This window comes from Oncorhynchus keta, chromosome 12 (genome assembly GCF_023373465.1).
Source record: "Oncorhynchus keta strain PuntledgeMale-10-30-2019 chromosome 12, Oket_V2, whole genome shotgun sequence".
Classification (NCBI taxonomy): Eukaryota; Metazoa; Chordata; class Actinopteri; order Salmoniformes; family Salmonidae; genus Oncorhynchus; species Oncorhynchus keta.
The window spans coordinates 30524918-30549209 of record NC_068432.1 but is presented as its reverse complement, the minus strand read 5'-3'; the positions used below and the strand labels follow the sequence as shown (position 1 = coordinate 30549209).

At 43.3% G+C, this 24292-nt stretch overlaps 1 protein-coding gene across 1 annotated transcript in view; it reads right to left on the bottom strand.

The window, feature by feature from the left end:
• Positions 1 to 9335: 9335 nt before the first annotated feature.
• LOC118391290 (nectin-3-like protein) overlaps positions 9336 to 24292 on the bottom strand; it is a 90201-nt gene continuing 75244 nt past the window's right edge. The window contains exons 7-8 of the mRNA XM_035782537.2: positions 18030 to 18132; positions 9336 to 10966 (exon numbers count right to left, since the gene is read on the bottom strand). Coding sequence (XP_035638430.1) covers positions 10799 to 10966; positions 18030 to 18132 — 271 coding nt within the window. The 3' untranslated portion in view covers positions 9336 to 10798. The remainder of the gene's footprint in view (positions 10967 to 18029; positions 18133 to 24292) is intronic.

Sequence of the window (24292 nt, the reverse complement as noted above, 5' to 3'; positions counted from 1 at the left end):
TATTTTGGGTAGGCACAAATCTACCTTCATACTTCCATTCATTTATTTTATTGGTACCGGTTACTTTCAGTCCCGTGACACTTGTGTGTCAAATTATTTCACCGTATCACAATTCCAGTGGGTCAGAAGTTTACATACACTAAGTTGACTGTGCATTTAAACAGCTTGGAGAATTCCAGAAAATTACGTCATGGCTTTAGAGGCTAATTGATAGGCTAATTGACATAATTTGAGGAAATTGGAGGTGTACCTGTGGATGTATTTCAAGGCCTACCTTCTAACTCAGTGCCTCTTTGCTTGACATCATGGGAAATTCAAAAGAAATCAGCCAAGACCTCAGAATTTTTTTGTAGACCCCCACAAGTCTGGTTCATCATTGGGAGCCATTTCCAAACGCCTGAAGGTACCACGTTCATCTGTACAAACAATAGTAGTCATCATACCGCTCAGGAAGGAGACCTGTCTCCTAGAGATGAGCGTACTTTGGTGCGAAAAGTTCAAATCAATCCCAGAACAACAGCAAATAACCTTATGAAGATGCTGGAGGAAACAGGTACAAAAGTATCTATATCCACAGTAAAACGAGTCCTATATCGACATAACCTGAAAGGTCGCTCAGCAAGGAAGAAGCCACTGCTCCAAACCCGCCATGAAAAAGCCAGACTACGGTTTGCAACTGCACATCGGGACAAAGATCGTACTTTTTGGAGAAATGTCCTCTGGTCTGATGAAACAAAAATAGAACTGTTTGGCCATAATGACCATCGTTATGTTTAGAGGAAAAAGATGGAGTCTTGCATGCCAAAGAACCCCATCCCAACCGTGAAGCATGGGGGTGGCAGCATCATGTTGTGGGGGTACTTTACTGCAGTAGGGACTGGTGCACTTCACAAAATAGATGGCATCATGAGGCAGGAAAAGTATGTGGATATATTGAAGCAACATCTCAAGACATCAGTCAGGAAGTTAAAGCTTGAATCTTCCAAATGGACAATGACCCCAAGCATACTTCCAATGTTGTGGCAAAATGGCATAAGGACAACAAAGTCAAGGTATTGGAGTGGCCATCACAAAGCTCTGACCTCAATCGCACAGAAAATTTGTGGGCAGAACTGAAAAAGTGATTGCAATTAAGGATACCTACAAACCTGACTCAGTTACAGCAGCTCTGTCAGGAGGAATGGGCCAAAATTCACCCAACTTATTGAGGGAAGCTTGTGGAAGGCTACCCGAAACGTTTGACCCAAATTAAACAATTTTAAAGGCAATGCTACCAAATACTTATTGAGTGTATGTAAACTTCTCACCCACTGGGAATGTGATGAAAGGAATAAAAGCTTAAATAAATAATTCTCTCTACTATTATTCTGACATTTCACATTCTTAAAATAAAGTGGTGATCCTAACTGACCTAAGACAGGGAATTTTTACGAGTATTAAATGTCAGGAATTGTGAAAAACAGAGTTTAAATGTATTTGGCTAAGGTGTATGTTAACTTCCGACTTCAACTGTATATATAGTGGCAAGAAAAAGTATGTGAACCCTTTGGAATTACCTGGATTTCTGCATAAATTGGTCGTAAGATTTTATCTGATCTTCATCTTCACAACAATAGACAAACACAGTCTGCTTAAACAAATAACACACACATTTTGTATTTTTCTTGTTTATATTGAATACATAATTTAAACATTCACAGTGTAGGTTGGAAAAGTATGTGAACCTCTAGGCAAATTGTTTTATTTATCTGTTATTTTACCAAGTAAGTTGACTGAGAACACATTCTCATTTCCAGCAAGGACCTGGGGAATAGTTACAGGGGTGAGGAGGGGGATGAATGAGCCAATTGTAAATTATTAGGTGACCATGATGGTTTGAGGGCCAGATTGGGAATTTAGCAAGGACACCAGGGTTAACACCCCTACGATAAGTGCCATGGGCTCTTTAATGACCTCAGAGAGTCAGGACACCCATTTTAACGTCCCATCCGAAAGACAGCACCCTACACAGGGCACTGCCCTGGGACATTGGGATATTTTTTTTAGACCAGAGGAAAGAGTGCCTTCTACTGGCCCTCCAACACCACTTCCAGCAGCATCTGGTCTCCCATCCAGGAACTGACCAGGACCAACCCTGCGTAGCTTCAGAAGCAAGCCAGCAGTGGTATGCAGGGTAGTATGCTGCTGGCAGATGATTTCTCCAAAAGCTAATTAGAATCAGGAGTCAGCTAACCTGGACTCCAATCATTGAAACGAGATTGGAGATGTTGGTTAGAGCTGCCTAGCCCTATACAAATCACTCACAAAATTTGAGTTTGCTATTCACAAGAAGCATTGCCTGATGTGAACCATGCCTCAAACAAAAGAGATCTCAGAAGACCCATGATTAAGAATTGTTGACTTGCATAAAGCTGGAAAGGGCTACAAAAGTATCTCTCAAAGCCTTGGTGTTCATCAATCCATGGTAAAACAAATTGTCTATAAATGGAGAAATTTCAGCACTGTAGCTACGCTCCCGAGGAGTGGCCGTCCTGCAAAGATGACTGCAAGAGCACAGCGCAGAATACTCAATGAGATTAAGTCGAATCTTAGAGTGTCAGCTCAAGACTGGAACGTGCTAACATCTCGGTTGACGAGTCTACGATACGTAAAACACTAAACAAGAATGGTGTTCATGGGAGGGCACCACGAAAGAAGCCACTGTTGTCCAAAACAAACATTGCTGCACGTCTGAAGTTCGCAAAAGAGCATCTGGATGTTCTGCAGCGCTACTGGCCAAATATTCTGTGGACAGATAAAACTAAAGTTGAGTTGTTTGGAGGAACACACAACACTATGTGTGGAGAAAAAAAGGCACAGCACACCAACATCAAAACCTCATCCCAACTGTAAAGTATGGTGGAGAGAGCATCATGGTTTGGAGCTGCTTAGCTGCCTCAGGGCCTGGACAGTTTGCTATCATCAATGGAAAAATTAATTCCAGTTTATCAAAACATTTTGCAGGAGAATGTAAGGCTATCTGTCTGCCAATTGAAGCTCAACAGAAGTTGGGTGATGCAACGGGACAATGACCCAAATCACAGAAGTAAATCAACAACAGAATGGCTTCAACAGAAGAAAATACGCCTTCCGGAGTCGCCCAGTCAGAGTCCTGACCTGGGAGTGGTTTAAGTGAGGAAGGAAAATGAGCTGATCTTGGCAGAGAGGTTTGGAAATCGCTTTCTTGTTGGTCTATTAACTAATTTTACGCATGGTGATGTCACCATGGAAGACCAAATCTCCATCCTTCCAAAACAGCTCTTACACTAAAAGGGCATTACATCATTTTTACAATTTCACAGTATTATTCCAACCTCGTAGTGTGGAAATATAAATAAAACAACGTTTTTGACTGCACTAGTCCTTTCAGAATCACATGTCACACCTCTATCACCACAAGGAGGTGCTTTGGAACAACAAATGTTAAGCTCCCTTCAGTAAACATGCAACAGGTAAACTAACTTGTATTCAGATGACATTGGGGCTTACATTTGTATGTTATTTTAAAGTTATTTGTATCTGATTTAAATGTTTTTTTTAGAGCACTGCCATATCCAATTGGATGTAGAAATCACTGCAAAACAATCCAATACATATTACAATGTATAAGTAGATAATACAGTCAGTAGTTACATCACACTAATGCACACTAGTGCAGTGTCAAGCCAAACAATGAACACCAGGCTGCTGGGGGCACAATGGGAGAGCCCAGTGCTGATATTATGACCTCTGACCTCTATTGTTATAGCTGATCGGGCTCGGCGTGTGACTAGACGACAGCTGGGGCCACAGATGGAAAGGGGACGCTTACTAAGACACAAGCCCCCTGGAAGGCCTTAAGTTTTCATCATCATCATCATCATCATCATCATCATCATCATCATCATCATCATCATCATCATCATCATCATATTCAATTACATGGATGCCTTCTGTCTTTATGACTTTCTAACTCCTTGTTGAAACTAAATCTTTCTCTGGTTGAAAGGAAAATGTATACACCAGCTGAGTGCACATGCACACATCTTAAGTCCCTGTGTTTGTATACAGTGCATTCAGAAAGTATTCAAACTCCTTGAATTATTCAATTTTATTCTAAATTGGATTCAATTGTTTTTTCCCTCATCAATCTACGCACAATACCCCAGAATGACAAAGCAAAAAAAGGTTTTTAGAAAAATAACAACTGAAATATCACATTTACATAAGTATTCAGACCCTTTACTCAGTACTTTGTTGAAGCATCTTTGGCAGTGATTACAGCCTCGAATCTTCTTGGGCATGACGCTACAACTGTATTTGGGGAGTATCTCCAATTCTTCTCTGCAGATACGCACACGCACACACACACACACACACACACACACACACACACACACACACACACACACACACACACACACACACACACACACACACACACACACACACACACACACACACACACACACACACACACACACACACACACACACACACACACACACACACACACACACACACACGCGCGCTCCAGTGTCATTGTCAGATGGAGGTCTGGCAGACAGACAGACAGAGGGAAACCCCACTCCTTCATTGTGATGTATGGACAGAGCCCCCCCAATCCTGCTTTATTCGCCACACCACCCCTGCCATGACACAGGGGAGGGAAAATGTCAACATTCTGGCCGGCGCAATGGAGTGCAGGCCTTGGAGTGTGGACATCCACCCTGGCCTCAGCTTAACAGCCATAAATACATAATATGCCCTCAAGGAAGACCAAATGGGTTAAGGAGGCCAGGAGTCACACATCTCTATTTTCTCTGGGATCTGTGAATGAGTTACTGAGTCTGAGTGCACGGAGTAGGAACAGTATAGTACAAGGCAAATACAGGAGCACTGCACAGCCAACAACAGAAATGGCCATAATACATAGGCCACAAGAACTGACAATGATAGTAGATGCAAAAGAACAGCAATTGGGGCCTTGTTTTAAGCAGATATTCAATGTTTTAGAGTATACTTGGAGTATCAACAAAGTGGTCCTTTCTGAAGAACAGTGTGTGGGTTAGAGTAAGAGGACTGGGGAATAGGGCAGAACGAGAAAGAGACAGAAGGGGAGAAAAGAAGGAACGGGAAGAAAAAGGGGTTAAAGGGAGGCAGAGATAGAGATTAGATGAGGGTGATCGATGGGAGGACAAGTAGACAGGATCAATCCTACAGTATATAGAGGCCATCTCGTCACAACAACACACCCTGACACACACACAAGCACACATGCATGCAAGCATGCATAGACACACACACACACACACACACACACACACACACACACACACACACACACACACACACACACACACACACACACACACACACACACACACACACACACACACACACACACACACACACACACACACACACACACACACACACACACACACACACGCAATCACAGGGCCTCAAAAGGGTGTAGCTCAGATTGTGCAAATGTCTAGACACACACTAACAAAGAATAATGGCTGCTATTTTTGTACTCCTGCGAAAAGGCACATTTTTCTCACTGTACAGACTGAGACTGGGCTGAAACTCAGAATTAATGATTTGGGGGAAAGGCTGGGCAAAACGTTTCATTCCAACACAGGGAGGGTCTGAAACATGTCTCTGTGCATTCACATTCATACTGGAAGCATTCTAGAGGGAGAGAGGCTGCATGTCCTTAAACAACCAGCATGACCTTTCATGTTTACAGGTGGAGTATAACGCACAAAAACATACAATATTATTCCCATCAAAAGCACTAAAGTACTCTACATTATGAAAAGTATGTGGACACCTGCTCTACAAAAATCTCATTGCAAAACCATGGACATTAATATGGACTTGGTCCCCCCTTTGTTGCTATAACAGCCTCCACTCTTCTGGGAATGCTGTCCACTAGATGTTAGAACATTGCTGTGGGAATTTCCTTTCAGCCACAAGAGCTTTGTGAGGTTGGGCACTGATGTCAGGCGATTAGGCATGGCTCGCAGTCAGCATTCCAAAGGTGTTCGATGGAGTTAAGGTCAGGGCTCTGTACAGGCTAGTAAAGTTCTTCCACACCGATCTCGACAAACCATTTCTGTATTGACCTCGCTTTGTGCATGGGGCATTGTCATGCTAAACAGGAAAGGGCCTTCCCCAAACTGTTGCCACAAAGTTGGAAGCACAGAATTGTCTAGAATGTCATGTATGCTGTAGCGTTAAGATTTCCCTTCACTGGAACTAAAGGGCTAGACCGAACCATAAAAAACAGCCCCAGATCATTATTCATCCTCCACCAAACTTTACAATTGGCACTATGCATTCGAGCAGGTGGCGTTCTCCTAGCATCCGTCAAACCCAGATTCGTTCATCTGACTGCCAGATGGTGAAGTGTGATTTATCACTCCAGAGAACCCGTTTCCATTGTTCCAGAGTCCAATGGCGGTGAGCTTTACACCACTCAGGCCAATCTTAGGCTTGTGTGCAGCTGCTTGGCCATGGAAAACCATTTCATGAAGCTCCCGACGAACAGTTATTGTGTTGACTTTGCATCCAGAGGCAGTTTGGAACTCGGTAGTGAGTTTTGCAACCTGAGGACAGCACTTACAGTTGACTGGGGCAGATCTAGCAGGACAGAAATTTGACAAACAGACTTGTTGGAAAGGTGGCATCCTATGACGGTGCCAAGTTGACAATTATGTGGATATATTGAAGCAACATCTCAAGACATCAGTCAGGAAGTTAAAGCCTGGTCACAAATGGGTCTTCCAAATGAACAATGACCCCAAGCATACTTTCAAAGTTGTGGCAAAATGGCATAAGGACAACAAAGTCAAGGTATTGGAGTGGCCATCACAAAGCGCTGAACTCAATCCTATAAAACACTGAACTGAAAAAGCGTGTGCGAGCAAGGAGGCTTATAAACCTGACTCAGTTACACCAGATCTGTCAGGAGGAATGGACCAAAATTCCCCCAACTTATTGTGGGAAGCTTGTGGAAGGCTACCCAAAACGTTTGACCCAAATTAAACAATTTAAAGGCAATGCTACCAAATAATAGTTGAGTGTATGTAAACTTCTGAGCCACTGGGAATGTGATAACGTTTCACATTCTTAAAATAAAGTGGTGATCCTAACTGACCTAAGACAGGGAATATTTACTCTTTAATAAATGTCAGGAATTGTGAAAAACGGAGATTAAATGTACTTGGCCAAGGTGTATGCAAACTTCCGACTTCAACTGTACATGCAAATATGGGTTTGTCGAGAAATACTTTTATCGACTTTATGAGCAAGAGCTGCTCTGGTTTTCTTGTGCCTCTGTGTTAGACTAGGTTTTATAGATAAGCTTTCAGAAACAATATGTTCCTCCCCCATTTAGATGTCATGAGCTGGACTTGGCTAATAGTGTTTGTCTCCATGCTGTGGACTGCTCTGTAAACAACCTGCTGGCTATTGTTCGGTGATAAACCACTGTTCTATAAACGGTCACAGATCAATACTGAGAAAGAGGAATTCATTTATATCACTTCTGTGTTCTTCTTAGTCTGATTTATAGGTGTTTCACAGTGCTATAACGAGCAGAACTGGCTCTGTGCTCCACTGATTGAGTCATTCAGAGGGCTCGGTCTGTACTGTGAGGTGAGTAGGAACAGAAATACTACAATGCATTGAACGAGGCAAACACGCACACACTCACGCACATGCAGGCATGGTGAGAGACACACACATGCAGCCGATTTCAACAGATGGCACTTCACCAAGTATGGTGCCCGTGATCACCCCTGAATGCTATTAAAGACTCGCCCCTCTAATCTCCCCTCCCTCATCCTTCATCCCTTCTTTTTTCACTGCTTCGCCACAAAGCCATCAATTATTCCATACCCGTCTCCATGTCACTGTATTTCTTCATCCACATTTTCCAGCAGTAAAATAAATAATGTGACAAACAGCTCATAGGAAGAAGAAAGGCCAAGCCCCTCCTCTTAAGGGCAGTAAATTGCACGAGTCTGGCCCCCTATCCCCCGAGTCTGGCCCCCTATGAGAGAGAGAGAGAGAGAGAGAGAGAGAGAGAGAGAGAGAGAGAGAGGAGAGAGAGTGTGTGTGTGTGTGGCTGCACTAGTTTAACAACACCTCAAAAGGTTTTAACCACTGTTATGGGTCACATATAATCACTCTCACGTCACCGTTTTACTCATGCAATATGTCATGCAATAAAATGCCAATTAATTACTTAAAAATCATACAATGTGATTTTCTGGATTTTTGTTTTAGATTCCGTCTCTCACAGTTGAAGTGTACCTATGATGACAATTACAGACCTCTACATGCTTTGTAAGTAGGAAAACCTGCAAAATTGGCAGTGTATCAAATACTTGTTCTCCCCACTGTATCTGTCAATTGGACAGAGAGCTGGCTGCGCTCTTCACACAGGTCTCCCTCAGGTGTCTCTGCAGGCATACGATTATTATAGATATATTTCTTGGCTGTACCTGCGTGCGAGACGTTCCTCATTCTCTATCTGGCCTGTACACCAGCACATTAACAGGGGAGCACTATTCATTAAACTAACAGGGAGAATGTATGTCTGGAAGAGGCCAGTACACAGGACAGCTACTGGCCAAAAGAAGAAATCCCTCTGTGAACATGTGAACAAACTGAAAATCCATTCATAAACTCATATTTCATTTCTAAAATGTCTTGTTTTCCTTTTAGACGAGTCTAAATTAAACATTACTTTTAACTATTTATGAGCTGACAGCCTTATGCAGGATGAGGTAGCCTCTTTAGGAATGTGCTGAGATCAGTTCCCAAACCACCAATGCTATCCTACACATTCGATCATAACGATACTTAAGTTGTATAGTAGAACTACAAAAGTGAAACTAGCCCCTCACACACTTATGCCGTTCTACTCGTGCATCAGCAGGGCAGTTTGTTAGCTGATGGAAACTGAGCAAGGTTTGCCCAGGAATTGACACATTTGTATATTTTAATAGTTATTGCATTCCTGAGAGCTTATTCACCAGTGACAGGGAAACAAACAATGGCCTTATTGTGGGTTGGAGCTCAGCTAGAGCCCTGGTCCCTACCAGCCTGGCCAGGAGAGGAGAACCAGCCTGGCCAGGAGAGGAGAAGCACAGAGGCCTAGATCATCAGCACTCTGTTGTGGGGCTCAGGTCCTTAGCAGAATCCTGTCTAGGGCTGATACTGCCCTTCCTATCATTTGACCATATATAAACAGACTACTTATATTGTATAAATATGATGGTAAAAAAAAAACTACTGTGTAATAAACATAATGTTTAATATATATATAAAAAAGAAAACACTGCATATATTTAACTAGTCACAATGGAAGAATTACAATTTTAAAAACGGATCATATATATAGTGGGAAAAAAATCCCCCTTCAAATATTAACATGGCACAAGAAAATTTCAAAAACTACAAACTTGCAATGAAAAAAAAAATATATGATTTTCTCACTGACGAAAGAACGATTCATGTTGACTTCTCAAAACACTAGAACTACACCACATTTATCTTTTCTGAACATTTTAGTTCTGAACATTTGTATACAGCGAATTTACATTATATGTTACTATCTGATATAGCCTACTCAATGAAATACAGTACTTGATCCTGATGTAACACTGGTGCCTGGTCCTTCAGACCAGGATTTTCCAAACTCGGTACTGGGGCCCGCCCTGGGTGTACTTTTAGTTATTTTCCCCTTACACTATACAGCTGATTCAAATCATCAGAGCTTGATGACAAGTTGATTTAACTAAATCACCTGTGTAGCGATAGGGCAGAAGAAGAAACGTGCACCCGGGGGGCGTGCCAGGACCGAGTTCAGGAAACCCTGCTTCAGACAATGTTGCCATCTTTAGTAGTAATCCTACTAAATTGGCTGCGTGTTTACCAGAATCATTTTGAGATATGTCTGATATTTATTACCACAATTATATAAATAATGATTACATTTATTTTAGTAGTTTAGCAGACGCTCTTATCAAGTGACTTTCATCTTAAGATAGCTACCACATATCTCAGTCATAGTCAGTACATTTTTCCTCAATAAAGTATCTATCAGCAAAGTCAGTGCTATTAGGGGGGAACAAGTCAAGTACTAGTGTTAGGGGGTGCTGTGGGATTATATAAGATGTTTTAATTAGGTTTAAATCTAATTCAAAAAGCATAACTGAACACAGGATTATCACATAATTACAATATCCCTATAGCTACAGTGACATAGTAACTTATTTAATTCCTATACATGTTAAATATTAGTATGGTGTTTTCATATTATTCCACTCCTATATATATATAGTACACAACAGAGATTAGTGCGTTGTTTTAAATATATATTTTGTCGTACTGTACCAAGTCGGTTTCCTCCCATTCCCCCTACTGTTATGCTCTGTTTATTAATGTGGTTGGGAACAGAAAGGGTGTGTGGTGGTTTATGGTAGTGGAGTGGAGGGGGTGTATGGATGTGTTCCTTCGTGAAACTCAGCAGTTTATGCTTCGGCCTCATTAGTATTGTTTCTTACAGCTGATAACTGCTGCTCTCAAATCAGTTTAAATGTGGAGTAGACACATCTGTGAAGGCTTGGTCAAATCATGAGCTGTTTCTTTGCCTGTGTTCTTCACATTGTAAAGGATGTCCTCTGTGAGCATACATGGCATGGCGTTGGGTGTGGGCGGGGTGAGTGACAGGTCCATAGAAGGGCTCAAGATGTGTCTGTCACACATAGTTTTCCCGGTGGTTGATGAAGATGCGGTCCGTCCCATGCTGGTGACACACCCATTCCTGATAAGACAGTGGCTGATGGGAGGGGCTTTGGGGTTCCTGGTGCGCGAGCCTGGTGGGTGTTCTCTCTGCCATCTCAAACTGTCTATCAGCCCTGCGAGCCTGCAACACACAACAAAGAGGACGGGATGACACTCTCAGTCGCTGTTGATATACAATAAACATATCATAGTCCAGAAATGTACAAACATTTCCATTTCAATCCTAAATATATGCAGCTAAAAAAGAATATCAAGATGTGTGAGTTGAAAAGGATGTTGTTTAGGTTGGCACTGAATCAGTAGAGAGGGGCTCACAAAGGAGAGATGCTAATTGGATGGAAAGGACTGTTCTCCCAGTAGTCCAAACAGACAGCAGCCATTGTTAGAAATACTAGACCCAAGCTCTACATACACAGATATTAATTTAATAACAGGGAGAAAAGAAACCTTACTAGTGTGTGGTTTCAATAGTATTCTTGTCTGTGTGTGCATCTGATAAATTACTAAAATGTATATATTCTTGTAGTGATATAGAAAAGGCTGTTGCGCAGCAACTCACTGAAGACAAACAATGTATACGAAATTCTTCAGTCTGGTTTTAGACCCCATCATAGCACTGAGACTGCACTTGTGAAGGTGGTAAATAACCTTTTAATGGCATCAGACCGAGGCTCTGCATCTGTCCTCGTGCTCCTAGACCTTAGTGCTGTTTTTAATACCATCAATCACCACATTCTTTTGGAGAGATTGGAAACCCAAATTGGTCTACACAGACAAGTTCTGGCCTGGTTTAGATCTTATCTGCCAGAAAGATATCAGTTTGTCTCTGTGAATGGTTTGTCCTCTGACAAATCACCTGTACATTTCGGTGTTCCTCAAGGTTCTGTTTTAGGACCACTATTGTTTTCACTATATATTTTACCTCTTGGGGATGTCATTCGAAAACATAATGTTAACTTTCACTACTATGCAGATGACACACAGCTGTACATTTCAAGGAAACATGGTGAAGCCCCAAAATTGCCCTCACTAGAAGCCTGTGCTTCAGACATAACGAAGTGGATGTCTGCAAACTTTCTACTTTTAAACTCGGACAAAACAGAGATTCTTGTTCAAGGTCTCAAGAAACAAAGAGATAATTTGTTGAATCTGACAATTAATCTTAATGGTTGTACAGTCGTCTCAAATAAAATTGTGAAGGACCTCGGCGTTACTCTGGAACCTGACCTCTCTTTTGACGAACATATCAAGACTGTTTCAAGGACAGCTTTTTTCCATCTACATAACATTGCAAAAATCAGAAACTTTCTGTCCAAAAATTATGCAGAAAAATTAATCCATGCTTTTGTTACTTCTAGGTTAGACTACTGCAATGGTCTACTTTCCGGCTACCCGGATAAAGCACTAAATAAACTTCAGTTAGTGCTAAATACAGCTGCTAGAATCCTGACTAGAACCAAATTTTTTAAATCATATTACTCCAGTGCTAGCCTCCCTACACTGGTTTCCTGTCAAGGCAAGGGCTGATTTCAAGGTTTTACTGCTAACCTACAAAGCATTACATGGGCTTGCTCCTACATATCTCTCTGATTTGGTCCTGCCGTACATACCTACACGTACGCTACGGTCACAAGACGCAGGCCTCCTAATTGTGCCTAGAATTTTTAAGCAAACAGCTTGAGGCAGGGCTTTCTCCTATAGAGCTCCATTTTTATGGAATGGTCTGCCTACCCCTGTGAGAGACGCAAACTCGGTCTCAACCTTTAAGTCTTTAATGAAGACTCATCTCTTCAGTGGGTCATATGATTGAGTGTAGTCTGGCCCAGGAGTGTGAAGGTGAACGGAAAGGCTCTGGAGCAATGAACCGCCCTTGCTGTCTCTGCCTGGCCGGTTCCTCTCTTTCCACTGGGATTCTCTGCCTCTAACCCGATTACAGGGGCTGAGTCACTGGCTTACTGGTGGTCTTTCATGCCGTCCCTAGGAGGGGTGCGGTCACTTGAGTCTGGGTCGCCCCCCTTGGGTTGTGCCGTGGCGGAGATCTTTGTGGGCTATACTCTGCCTTGTCTCAGGATGGTAAGTTAGTGGTTGAAGATATCCCTCTAGTGGTGTGGGGGCTGTGCTTTGACAAAGTGGGTGAGGTGTATATATAGAGTTGAAGGTTGAATATATTATTATTATTATTATTATTACCTGCTAGATCTACTGTCTCTTTTATATTATGACATTTCAGCTAGAACTACTGTCTCTATATTTCAACAGAACAGCTGTATCTACTGTCTCCATTTCACTTTGGCCATTGATGTGGTCCTGCCCTCTCCTCAACAGCCTCAAATAGGCTATTTCATGTGGGTTGGGGTAGGGCGGCAATTTGTAAGTCGCTCTGGATAAGAGCGTCTGCTAAATTACTTAAATGTAAATGTAAATGTTATATCCTTCCTGTTTGGCCCTGTCCGGGGGTATCATCGGATGGGGCCACAGTGTCTCCTGACCCCTCCTGTCTCAGCCTCCAGTATTTATGCTGCAGTAGTTTATGTGTCGGGGGGTTAGGGTCAGTTTGTTATATCTGGAGTACTTCTCATGTCTTATCCGGTGTCCTGTGTGAATTTAAGTATGCTCTCTCTAATTCTCTCTTTCTCTCTTTCTTTCTCTCTCTCGGAGGACCTGAGCCGTAGGACCATGCCTCAGGACTACCTGGCATGATGACTCCTTGCTGTCCCCAGTCCACCTGGCCGTGCTGCTGCTCCAGTTTCAACTGTTCTGCCTGCGGCTATGGAATCCTGACCTGTTCACCGGACGTGCTACCTGTCCCAGACCTATTATTTGACCATGCTGGTCATTTATGAACATTTGAACATCTTGGCCATGTTCTGTTATAATCTCCACCCGGCACAGCCAGAAGAGGACTGGCCACCCCTCTTAGCCTGGTTCCTCTCTAGGTTTCTTCCTAGGTTTTGGCCTTTCTAGGGAGTTTTTCCTAGCCAACGTGCTTCAACACCTGCATTGCTTGCTGTTTGGGGTTTTAGGCTGGGTTTCTGTACAGCACTTTGAGATATCAGCTGATGTACGAAGGGCTATATAAATACATTTGATTTGATTTTATCAACATTCAGGACTCGAACCACCCAGTTTATAATACAGTTTATCCCATGGAATTGTTGAATACTCCTTTCGGATTGACTTGAAGGGAATTCTAGTGTGTGCATTATTTCCCAATAACATACAGTATATTTGCACGGTATAATTCAATGGCTATAGATCATTTTTACAAGTTTTGTTTGACCTACTTTTGAAAGCAAAAGTCGAATTGAAAACAGTATTGGTATTGTTGAATTCTGTTTTCATAATAGCAAGCTAGGATTGATGGTTTGGTAGGCTAAACTAGCAATTATGTTTGTTTGGTTACCATGGCAACTACTGTTGCTATCTAGTAAACTTGCTAGCTACTTCAGTGGATGTTGAACACATTTCAACGCTTGCACATCTTGGAATACACCTTACTTATATACTTATATATGCCATTTAGCAGACGCTTTTATCCAAAGCGACTTACAGTCATGTGTGCATACATTCTACGTATGGGTGGTCCCGGGAATCGAACCCACTACCCTGGCGTTACAAGCGCCATGCTCTACCAACTGTGCCACAGAAGGACCAGTACGTTGTTCATTATTTTCCATAGAATACATAGCCCATCGTTGATCATTCTTTACGAGTAGTATAGCTAGTATTCTACAGTATACTAAAAAATGATATAGTTCTTTAAGTACTAATTACACATGATTAAGGGATACTAAAGTGTATAGTATAGTACTATCCAGTATACTACATTTCTCTACAGTTTACTACAGAATTCTAAGTACTATAATATTATAGTAAACTGTAGTATTTTTTCATGTGGCATGTTAGGAGCAGTGTGGTGTAGTACAACAACCCTAACCTAACCCTAGCTTCATGTCTACATCACTGTTCAACCTTAAACCTTAACCACAACCCTAACCCCAGATGTAGCCCTAACCCTAGCACCACCTGCAACCCTACACATAATAAACACACACTTGATGATTGAGTTGGAGGCGTGCGTGGCCACGCAGTCGTGGGTGAACAGGGAGTACAGGAGAGGGCTCAGAACGCACCCTTGTGGGGCCCCTGTGTTGAGGATCAGCGGGGAGGAGATGTTGTTGCCTACCCTCACCACCTGGGGGCGGCCCGTCAGGAAGTCCAGTACCCAGTTGCACAGGGCGGGGTCGAGACCCAGGGTCTCGAGCTTGATGACGAGCTTGGAGGGTACTATGGTGTTGAATGCCGAGCTGTAGTCGATGAACAGCATTCTCACATAGGTATTCCTCTTGTCCAGGTGGGTTAGGGCAGTGTGCAGTGTGGTTGAGATTGCATCGTCTGTGGACCTATTTGGGCGGTAAGCAAATTGGAGTGGGTCTAGGGTGTCAGGTAGGGTGGAGGTGATATGGTCCTTGACTAGTCTCTCAAAGCACTTCATGATGACGGAAGTGAGTGCTACGGGGCGGTAGTCGTTTAGCTCAGTTACCTTAGCTTTCTTGGGAACAGGAACAATGGTGGCCCTCTTGAAGCATGTGGGAACAGCAGACTGGTATAGGGATTGATTGAATATGTCCGTAAACACACCGGCCAGCTGGTCTGCGCATGCTCTGAGGGCGCGGCTGGGGATGCCGTCTGGGCCTGCAGCCTTGCGAGGGTTAACACATTTAAATGTCTTACTCACCTCGGCTGCAGTGAAGGAGAGACCGCATGTTTTCGTTGCAGGCCGTGTCAGTGGCACTGTATTGTCCTCAAAGCGGGCAAAAAAAGTTATTTAGTCTGCCTGGGAGCAAGACATCCTGGTCCGTGACTGGGCTGGGTTTCTTCTTGTAGTCCGTGATTGACTGTAAACCCTGCCACATGCCTCTTGTGTCTGAGCCATTGAATTGAGATTCCACTTTGTCTCTGTACTGACGCTTAGCTTGTTTAATAGCCTTGCAGAGGGAATAGCTGCATTGTTTATATTCGGACATGTTACCAGACACCTTGCCCTGATTAAAAGCAGTGGTTCGCGCTTATTTATTACTAACTAAGTAATTCACAGAAATGCATAAACAAACAAAAAAGGTAAATGTGGTTAAATGAAATGATAGGAGAATGTGCCCTAGTGGGCTAAACCGGCATGGTGGCTTGTTAGACAAAAGGGGAAGTGGGGGTCGACGAAGAAGTCACTACAGTGATAATTATAACAATTGAAATGCTAATCCTTTGCACATGAACGCTCATTCATTCGGGAACAATTGCAATCAATATATATATATTTATGCTCAGTGTGTCGTCTTGATCTCTGGTGAAAAGTTAGTTTATTTTGTAGAATTGTCCGTCTCTCTCCCTTTCTCTCTCGGTTGTGGTTAGAGGGGATAGTTCAGAGTGACATTCATTCATTTGTGTTTCGGCGGTTGTCTTTCTTCGCGTTCAATGATACCGAATTCCTAGCTGCAGACTAGTAATTAATATCAAAGACTTGTTCTTATTCTGTCGGCATCGACAGTCTAAGAGTTTAAACACGTGGTATGGTTAAAAGATTCAGCAATGGTCTACAACCTTTGTGCTCCGGTGATTGAGAGAAACATGGTCTGCAACCTTTAGCCATCTCGTAATTGAGGTAAGCTCGGTCTGCTGATCGAAAACCCGAGTGGGGGTTTTATTCAGAAGGCTGTCCCAGGAGGCCTGACCCTAACTGGGCTCAGGGGCGGTCCTCTGATTTAGTTCAAATCAAAAGGGAATTGTATTTTTCTTCATTAAACAGTCCAAAATCATACTACACAATTATACAAACAGTATCATACTCACTCATTCATCTTATACAACAATTAGATGTAAACCTCATATCTGAGGCTATTATATAAACAGCGTTATGGTCATGTGGCCACACCGTCTCCCATGAGCTTCCCCAAGTTGTAACAAATGGACCAGTTCGTAGCTGGATTCTTAATTTTTTATACTTTCTCCGGAAGATAAAATTTGTTCATACCTGGTGGTGGAAGGTGGAAGGATTTCCTTTGTTCTCCATGAAAATCTACTCTCTCTAAACTGTGTGGCCATGTGGCAGGGTCTTCTCAGGAATTTACGACCTCTCTGACCACAGCAACTTAGTTGAAGGAGGCAAAGGGGGAGGCAGGGAGAGGGGGATGGGGCTTGCTATAGCCAAAGAGGCCAACGTCATGACAGTGTGTTGGAGTGTCAGTGTGCGTGAGTGTGTAGAGTCCTGTGAGTGTGCAGAGACAGTGCAAAAAAAAAAAAAAAAAAAAAAAAAATACAAGGGTCAACTCAGATAGTCTGTGTAGCCATTATTTTAGCTATTTGGCAGTCTTATGGTTTGGGGATAGAAATGGTTCAGAAGCCCGTTGGTGTCAGATTTGATGCACCGGTACCGATTGTCACGCAGAAGCTTGGGTGGCTGGAGTATTTAACAATTGTACGGGCCTTCCTTTCACACCGCCTGATATAGAGGTCCTTGATGGCAGGGAGCATGACCCCAGTGATGTACTGGGCTGTCTGCACCACCCTCTGTAGTGCCATGCAATTGAGGGCGGTGCAGTTGTCATTCCAAGCAGTGATGCAGCCAGTCAAGATGCTCTTAATGGTGCAGCTGCATAACTTTTTAAGAATTTGTGGGCCCATACCAAACCTTTACCACTTCCTGAAAGGGAAGAGGAGCTGTCTCGCCTTCTACACAACTGTGCGCGTGTGAGTGGACCAATTTAAGTCCTTATTGATTTAGACCCTGAGGAACATGAAGCTCTCGACCCTCTGCATTGCAGCCCTGTCGATGTGGATGGGGTATGCTCGCCACTCCGTTTCCTGTAGTCCACGATCAGCTCCTTGGTCTTACTGAGGTTGAGGGAGAGGTTGTCGTCTTGACAGGTTGTTGCCAGTGATCAGGCCTAATACCTTTCATCAGCAATATTGATGATGATTGGAGTCGTGTTTGGCCACGCAGTTGTGGGTGAAGAGGGAGTACAGGAGGGGATTAAGCCCACACCCCTGTGGGGCCCCTGTGTTGAGGGTCAGCGTGGCGGAGGTGATGTTGCCTACCCTCACCACCTGGGGTTGGCCCTTCAGGAAATCCAGGATCTAGTTGCAGAGGGCGGTGTTCAATAATATCAGTGTAGCAGTGCAGTGTTTACCTGCGACAGGGAGGCCACCTGTGGTGCATGGACAGCCAGAGGGATGGCTGGGGGTCTCTCTGTGTATGGAGGAGGTGGCTTGTGTGTTGGAGGTAGATCAATCCTGCAGGGAGACAGGAGAAAATAAAAAACATTTGATGTCACTCTTAAAATGTAAGCAGACAGTGACTAAAACTCACACCGTAAGACATATTATTGTGAGATGGCAAACCAGGTAATTGCAAAGTGGTTGGACCAGATTAATTCAATTGTTAGGAACGGTTTCCACTGTGAATTAAATCAATTGCAGACTAGAATTGACAGGTACTAAGCCGGGTTGAATAGAATCATTAGGTTAACATCCATCCCTAATCAAGACTCACCTCACGCTTGGCTTACCAATCAACCTAATCTCCTCCCACATCCTTCAAACCCCACTCAAGTTCCCCTCAACATCAATCCCCCTCCACCAACAAAACACTGACCAACTCCCCTCCAATGGATCCTATTCTAAACACTAGTCGTAAAAACCATCCTCCTACTTCGCCTCACACAACCATCACAGCATCTTCACTCCACTACACTGTCAGCTCGTTCCTCTACACTTTACTCCTGTTTTGGAGAGATGTAGTATCATCGCTCTTGCTCTAACTCCAAATTGTTGTCCTTCACCCAGGTCATACAAACAGGGACATGTAATGTTAGGCTGTGGATGTACCTATTATTGTAGTGATGACCCTCACACTCCAGAGAATTGGAAAGCAGCTTGAGTTCATAGTTAATTTTTGCAACCTTCCCCCACTGATCAAAAACATATATACTTGGACCTGTGGTCATTTATTACCTCTAGTCATAATCATTGATTTCTAAAAAGATTGATCACCCTAAAGTGCATCCCTTATAACTAACTGCCTTACTCCTAGGACTCCAGCTCCTTCTCTCCTACTTGGATGACACCTGGAGAGAAGACATGGTTGATGTATAGTTAATGAACTTGCGTGTGTTTCCCACAGTAGCCTGTGTGACAGTAGACTGCACCGGATCCATTAGGAGAAGAACTGGGCTTTAATGTGTGTGTGATGACAGAGAGGGATGAGGCCTGGAACCACTCAGCCGGGCCCACAGGGTCAATAGGGACGCCCTATAGGGACAGCCGGGGTTACACTCAGCCTTTTTTTTGGCATCAGACACACACCAAGAAGGCCCAGAGTAGAGTAGACACACCCGTCTGGACCTGTGTGTGTGTGTGTGTGTGTGTGTGTGTGTGTGTGTGTGTGTGTGTGTGTGTGTGTGTGTGTGTGTGTGTGTGTGTGTGTGTGTGTGTGTGTGTGTGTGTGTGTGTGCGCGCGCGTTTGTGTGGTGTGTTTGAGTAGTCGAGTAATGTGGCACACACACACTCATGCAGGGACAGAAAGTATTTCTTTCCATTCGCACACAGCTGTTCAATACTGGGTTTCAGATCAGGGTCATGTTTCTTTTGGCCAGACTGGATGTATTAGAGTCTTCTCCAACAGTCAGACTGAGAATCTGCTCTCACACTCACCAGCTCCAAGGCCGTGGGGACAAACGGCTGTAGAATCCAAATGTGAAACTCCAGTGAAAGAGCCAGAGTCGAGATTTAACAAAGCGATCAGACTACTATCATAATGGTTAAAAAACACCTTGGATCAATGGCGAAACTAATGAAACAATCTAGGCTTATTATCACCATTATTATCAGGATTAAACTAGTGCTCTTAATCAGAAACCGCTAGAATGTAAGGATAGGTTGAGTAAGAGTCAAGCATACATTCAGTTGAAGTCGGAAGTTTACATACACTTAGTTTAGAGTCCCTCCAAGAACCCCTCCAAAAATGTCTTGTTAACAAACTATAGTTTTGGCAAGTCGGTTAGGACATCTACTTTGTGCATGACACAAGTAATTTTTCCAACAATTGTTTACAGACAGATGATTTCACTTATAATTCACTGTATCACAATTCCAGTGGGTCAGAAGTTTACATAAACTAAGTTGACTGTGCCTTTAAACAGCTTGCAAAATTCCAGAAAATTATGTCATGGCTTTAGAAGCTTATGATAGGCTAATTGACATCATTTGAGTTAATTGGAGATGTACCTGTGGATGTATTTTAAGGCCTACCTTCAAACTCAGTGGGAAAATTGTAAAATTAAAAGAAATCAACCAAGACCTCAGAAAAAAAATTGTAGACCTCCACAGGTCTGGTTCATCCTTGGAAGCAATTTCCAAACGTCTGAATATACCACGTTCATCTGTACAAACAATAGTACGCAAGTATAAACACCATGGGACCACGCAGCCGCCATACCGCTCAGCAAGGAGACGCTTTCTGGCGTCTAGAGATGAACGTACTTTGGTGCGAATGGGGAAAATCAATCCCAGAACAACACCAATGGACCTTGTGAAGATGCTGGAGGAAACAGGTACAAAAGTATCTATATCCACAGTGCAACGAATCCTATATCGACATAACCTGAAAGGCCGCTCAGCAAGGAAGAAGCCACTGCTCCAAAACCGCCATAAAAAAGCCAGACTACGGTTTGCAACTGCACAAACTACTTTTTGGAGAAATGTCCTCTGGTCTGATGAAACAAAAATATAACTGTTTGGCCATAATGACCATCGTTATGTTTGGAGGAAAAAGGTGGAGGCTTGCAAGCCGAAGAACACTATCCCAACAGTGAAGCACGGGGGTGGCAGCATCATGTTGTGGGGGTGGCAGCATCATGTTGTGGGGGTGCTTCTCTGCAGGAGGGACTGGTGCACTTCACAAAATAGATGGCATCATTGAGGGAGGAAAAGTATGTGGATATATTGAAGCAACATCTCAAGACATCAGTCAGGAATTTAAAGCTTGGTCGCAACTTATTGTGTGAAGCTTGTGGAAGACTACCTGAAACGTTTGACCCAAGTTAAGCGATTTCAAGGCAATGCTACCAAATACTAATTGAGTTGATGTAAACTTCTGACCCACTGGGAATGTGATGAAAGAAATAAAAGCTGAAATAAATAATTCTCTCTACTATTATTCTGACATTTCACATTCTTAAATAAAGTGGTGATCCTAACTGACCTAAGACAGGGAATGTTTCCTAGGATTAAATGTCAGGAATTGTGAAAAACAGAGTTTAAATGTGCATAAGGTGTATGTATTTCTCTTTCTCTTTCTCTCTCTCTCTCTCTCTCTCGTGTTTGTGTGGGCGTGGTTCCCAATCTCGGCCTGATTGTCTGCGCCAGCTGGAACCACTTATCTTCCCTTTATATGTTCTGCAACCAGTGTTTCTTGTTGTCAGATCGTTGTTACTTCCCTGAGGTTGTGTCGTGTGTCTGTGCTCTTCTCTCGCCGCCCTTGTGTGGATTATCTGCTGTGCTCCTTCCTACCCATCCGGACACACTCCCTGGATTTCTCAGCACGCTATCATTGGAAGATGCGCCTAGTCCCTGGGTCGGATTCCGTCTGAGTACAGTCTGTCTGTCCTGTTGCTGTTGTAAACTGTATTCATTAAACCATCGTTGCTTGCATCTTGCCTCCGCCTCTGTATTGTCACAGTATGTGCTAAAATTTATGTAAACTTCCAACTTCAACTGTATAATCAAACACACACACACACACACGCACACACGCACACACACAGAAAGATCCAAACAACCCCACCTCCCGCAAGCTGAGAGGGTCTCCAAAGGCTTTATCCTAAACTGCTACCATGACAGATTAATGAAAGCCTTTTAGCAGGACTGCCTACAGCCCAACAACTCCCATTCTCTCTATTGTAATGTACATCAATGTACTGTATTGTACATTCATGTATTAATTAATGTACATTATTCTGTATTGTAGTTGAACCCTCCCCTGCATGCAGTGTTTAACAGTGTGCAATGTACGTTAATAAAGGCTGTAGAACAGGGGTCCCCAAACGTTTTCCTGTGAGGGCCACATAACTTTTCCCTTCTCTGATGGGGGCGGTGTCAGTTTGTAACAGAAAAAGTGTGACGATCGTAGGGAGCTTAAAAAATGTATTGTTTTCCAGAAAGCCACACATAACCAAATAACCCTTTCCAGGTTCTTTACAGAAAAAAGTCAGGAAACAAATAATAACACTATTAATGAAATAAATAATAAATAACCCTCTCTGAGTTCTTCACAGAAAAAAACAGGAAATAAATAATAACTAAATAACTCTCTCTGGGTTCTTCATAGAAAAAAAAGCCATGGAACATTAACTTTCTGTCGTGCCATGCACAATCTTAACAGATGGGGCCACAGTGTCTCCTGACCCCTCCTGTCTCAGCCTCCAGTATTTATGCTGCAGTAGTTTATGTGTCGGGGGCTAGGGTCAGTTTGTTATATCTGGAGTACTTCTCCTGTCCTATTCGGTGTCCTGTGTGAATCTAAGTGTGCGTTCTCTAATTCTCTCCTTCTCTCTTTCTCTCTCTCGGAGGACCTGAGCCCTAGGACCATGCCCCAGGACTACCTGACATGATGACTCCTTGCTGTCCCCAGTCCACCTGGCCATGCTGCTGCTCCTGTTTCAACTGGCCTGGGCCCTAGGACCATGTCCCAGGACTACCTGACATGAGGACTCCTTGCTGTCCCCAGTCCACCTGGCCATGCTCCTGCTCCAGTTTCAACTGTTCTGCCTTACTATTATTCAACCATGCTGGTCATTTATGAACATTTGAACATCTTGGCCACGTTCTGTTATAATCTCCACCCGGCACAGCCAGAAGAGGACTGGCCACCCCACATATGCTCTCTCTAATTCTCTCTTTCTTTCTCTCTCTCGGAGGACCTGAGCCCTAGGACCGTGCCCCAGGACTACCTGACATGATGGCTCCTTGCTGTCCCCAGTCCACCTGACTGTGCTGCTGCTCCAGTTTCAACTGTTCTGCCTTACTATTATTCGACCATGCTGGTCATTTATGAACATTTGAACATCTTGGTCATGTTCTGTTATAATCTCTACCCGGCACAGCCAGAAGAGGACTGGCCACCCCACATAGCCCGGTTCCTCTCTAGGTTTCTTCCTAGGTTTTGGCCTTTCTAGGGAGTTTATCCTAGCCACCGTGCTTTTACACCTGCATTGTTTGCTGTTTGGGGTTTTAGGCTGGGTTTCTGTACAGCACTTTGAGATATCAGCTGATGTACGAAGGGCTATATAAATAAATTTGATTTGATTTGATTTGAACAGATAAAAGTTCAGCTCAGTTGTCAGAGCAGAATCTCTCTGACACATATGAGCAGTCTCTTAAAGTGCTTGTGTTCCTTCCTTATAATCCTTTTGTAGGTTCCAGTAGGCTTGTAGACACAGCTGTTTGCAGCTCTCTCTCATCAACTTCCCTGTGAAAACCACAAAAGAAGCAGGTTGAGAAACTGAACTAAGTGATACAGCACCTACACAGCACAATACATTTCACTACCAGTATGGTTGTAAAGATGGATTTTATCCCAGTAGATTTGATTATGATTATATTTGTTTATGCTCAGAATGACTCATTCAAGTCAGAAAAGTGAACTTACCTATCTATGTATGTTCATCAGTGTGAACTGTGGGCCTGCATCTGGCTGGTGAGAAGTTGAATTTCAGGTTCCATTCTAGTTACAGCCAGTCTCAAGCAGTGATGCAAATGTTCATCTGTCAATCTTGATCTCATCGGGGTTTTCAGCAGTTTCATGCGAGAAAAGGTTTTCTCGCAGATATACGTGCTGCCAAAAACTGTGGACATTTTCATTGCGTGTTTTTTGATGTTTGAATATGTGTCGTTTGGGAGGGCGGCATAGAAGTCAATGAGACTGTTGGGCTTGAATGCGTCTTTCAGAACATCACAGTTCTGTAACTCAGCCAACTCAAACTGATATGAAGGCTGGGCTTCATCAATGTCTGCAACAAAGGGGTTCTGAAAAATACGGATTTCTTTTGCATGAACATGTAGTTCACTGAATCGCACACCGAACTCCGCCTTCAGCATTTCCAGTGCTTCCACGCACTTTTCAGCTGGGAACGGGACCGCTGGGTTCTCTGTCGACAGGTTTTGGGTAGCAGGAAGATGGACGAAGTTGCGCTTTTTCACTGGAGGCCTGCCAGCTCCTCGCATATCTCAAAGTTTGCGCTAACTCCACGAATAAAAATGAGCAGTTGCGCTGTGTCTTGCACGTCCGTGCTCTCATCCAGTGCTAATGAAAACAAGTCAAATTCTTTCGTCTTCTGCTGCAGCTGGGCATATACATTACTCTCGATTTCTTCAACGCGTCTGGTGATTGTACTCG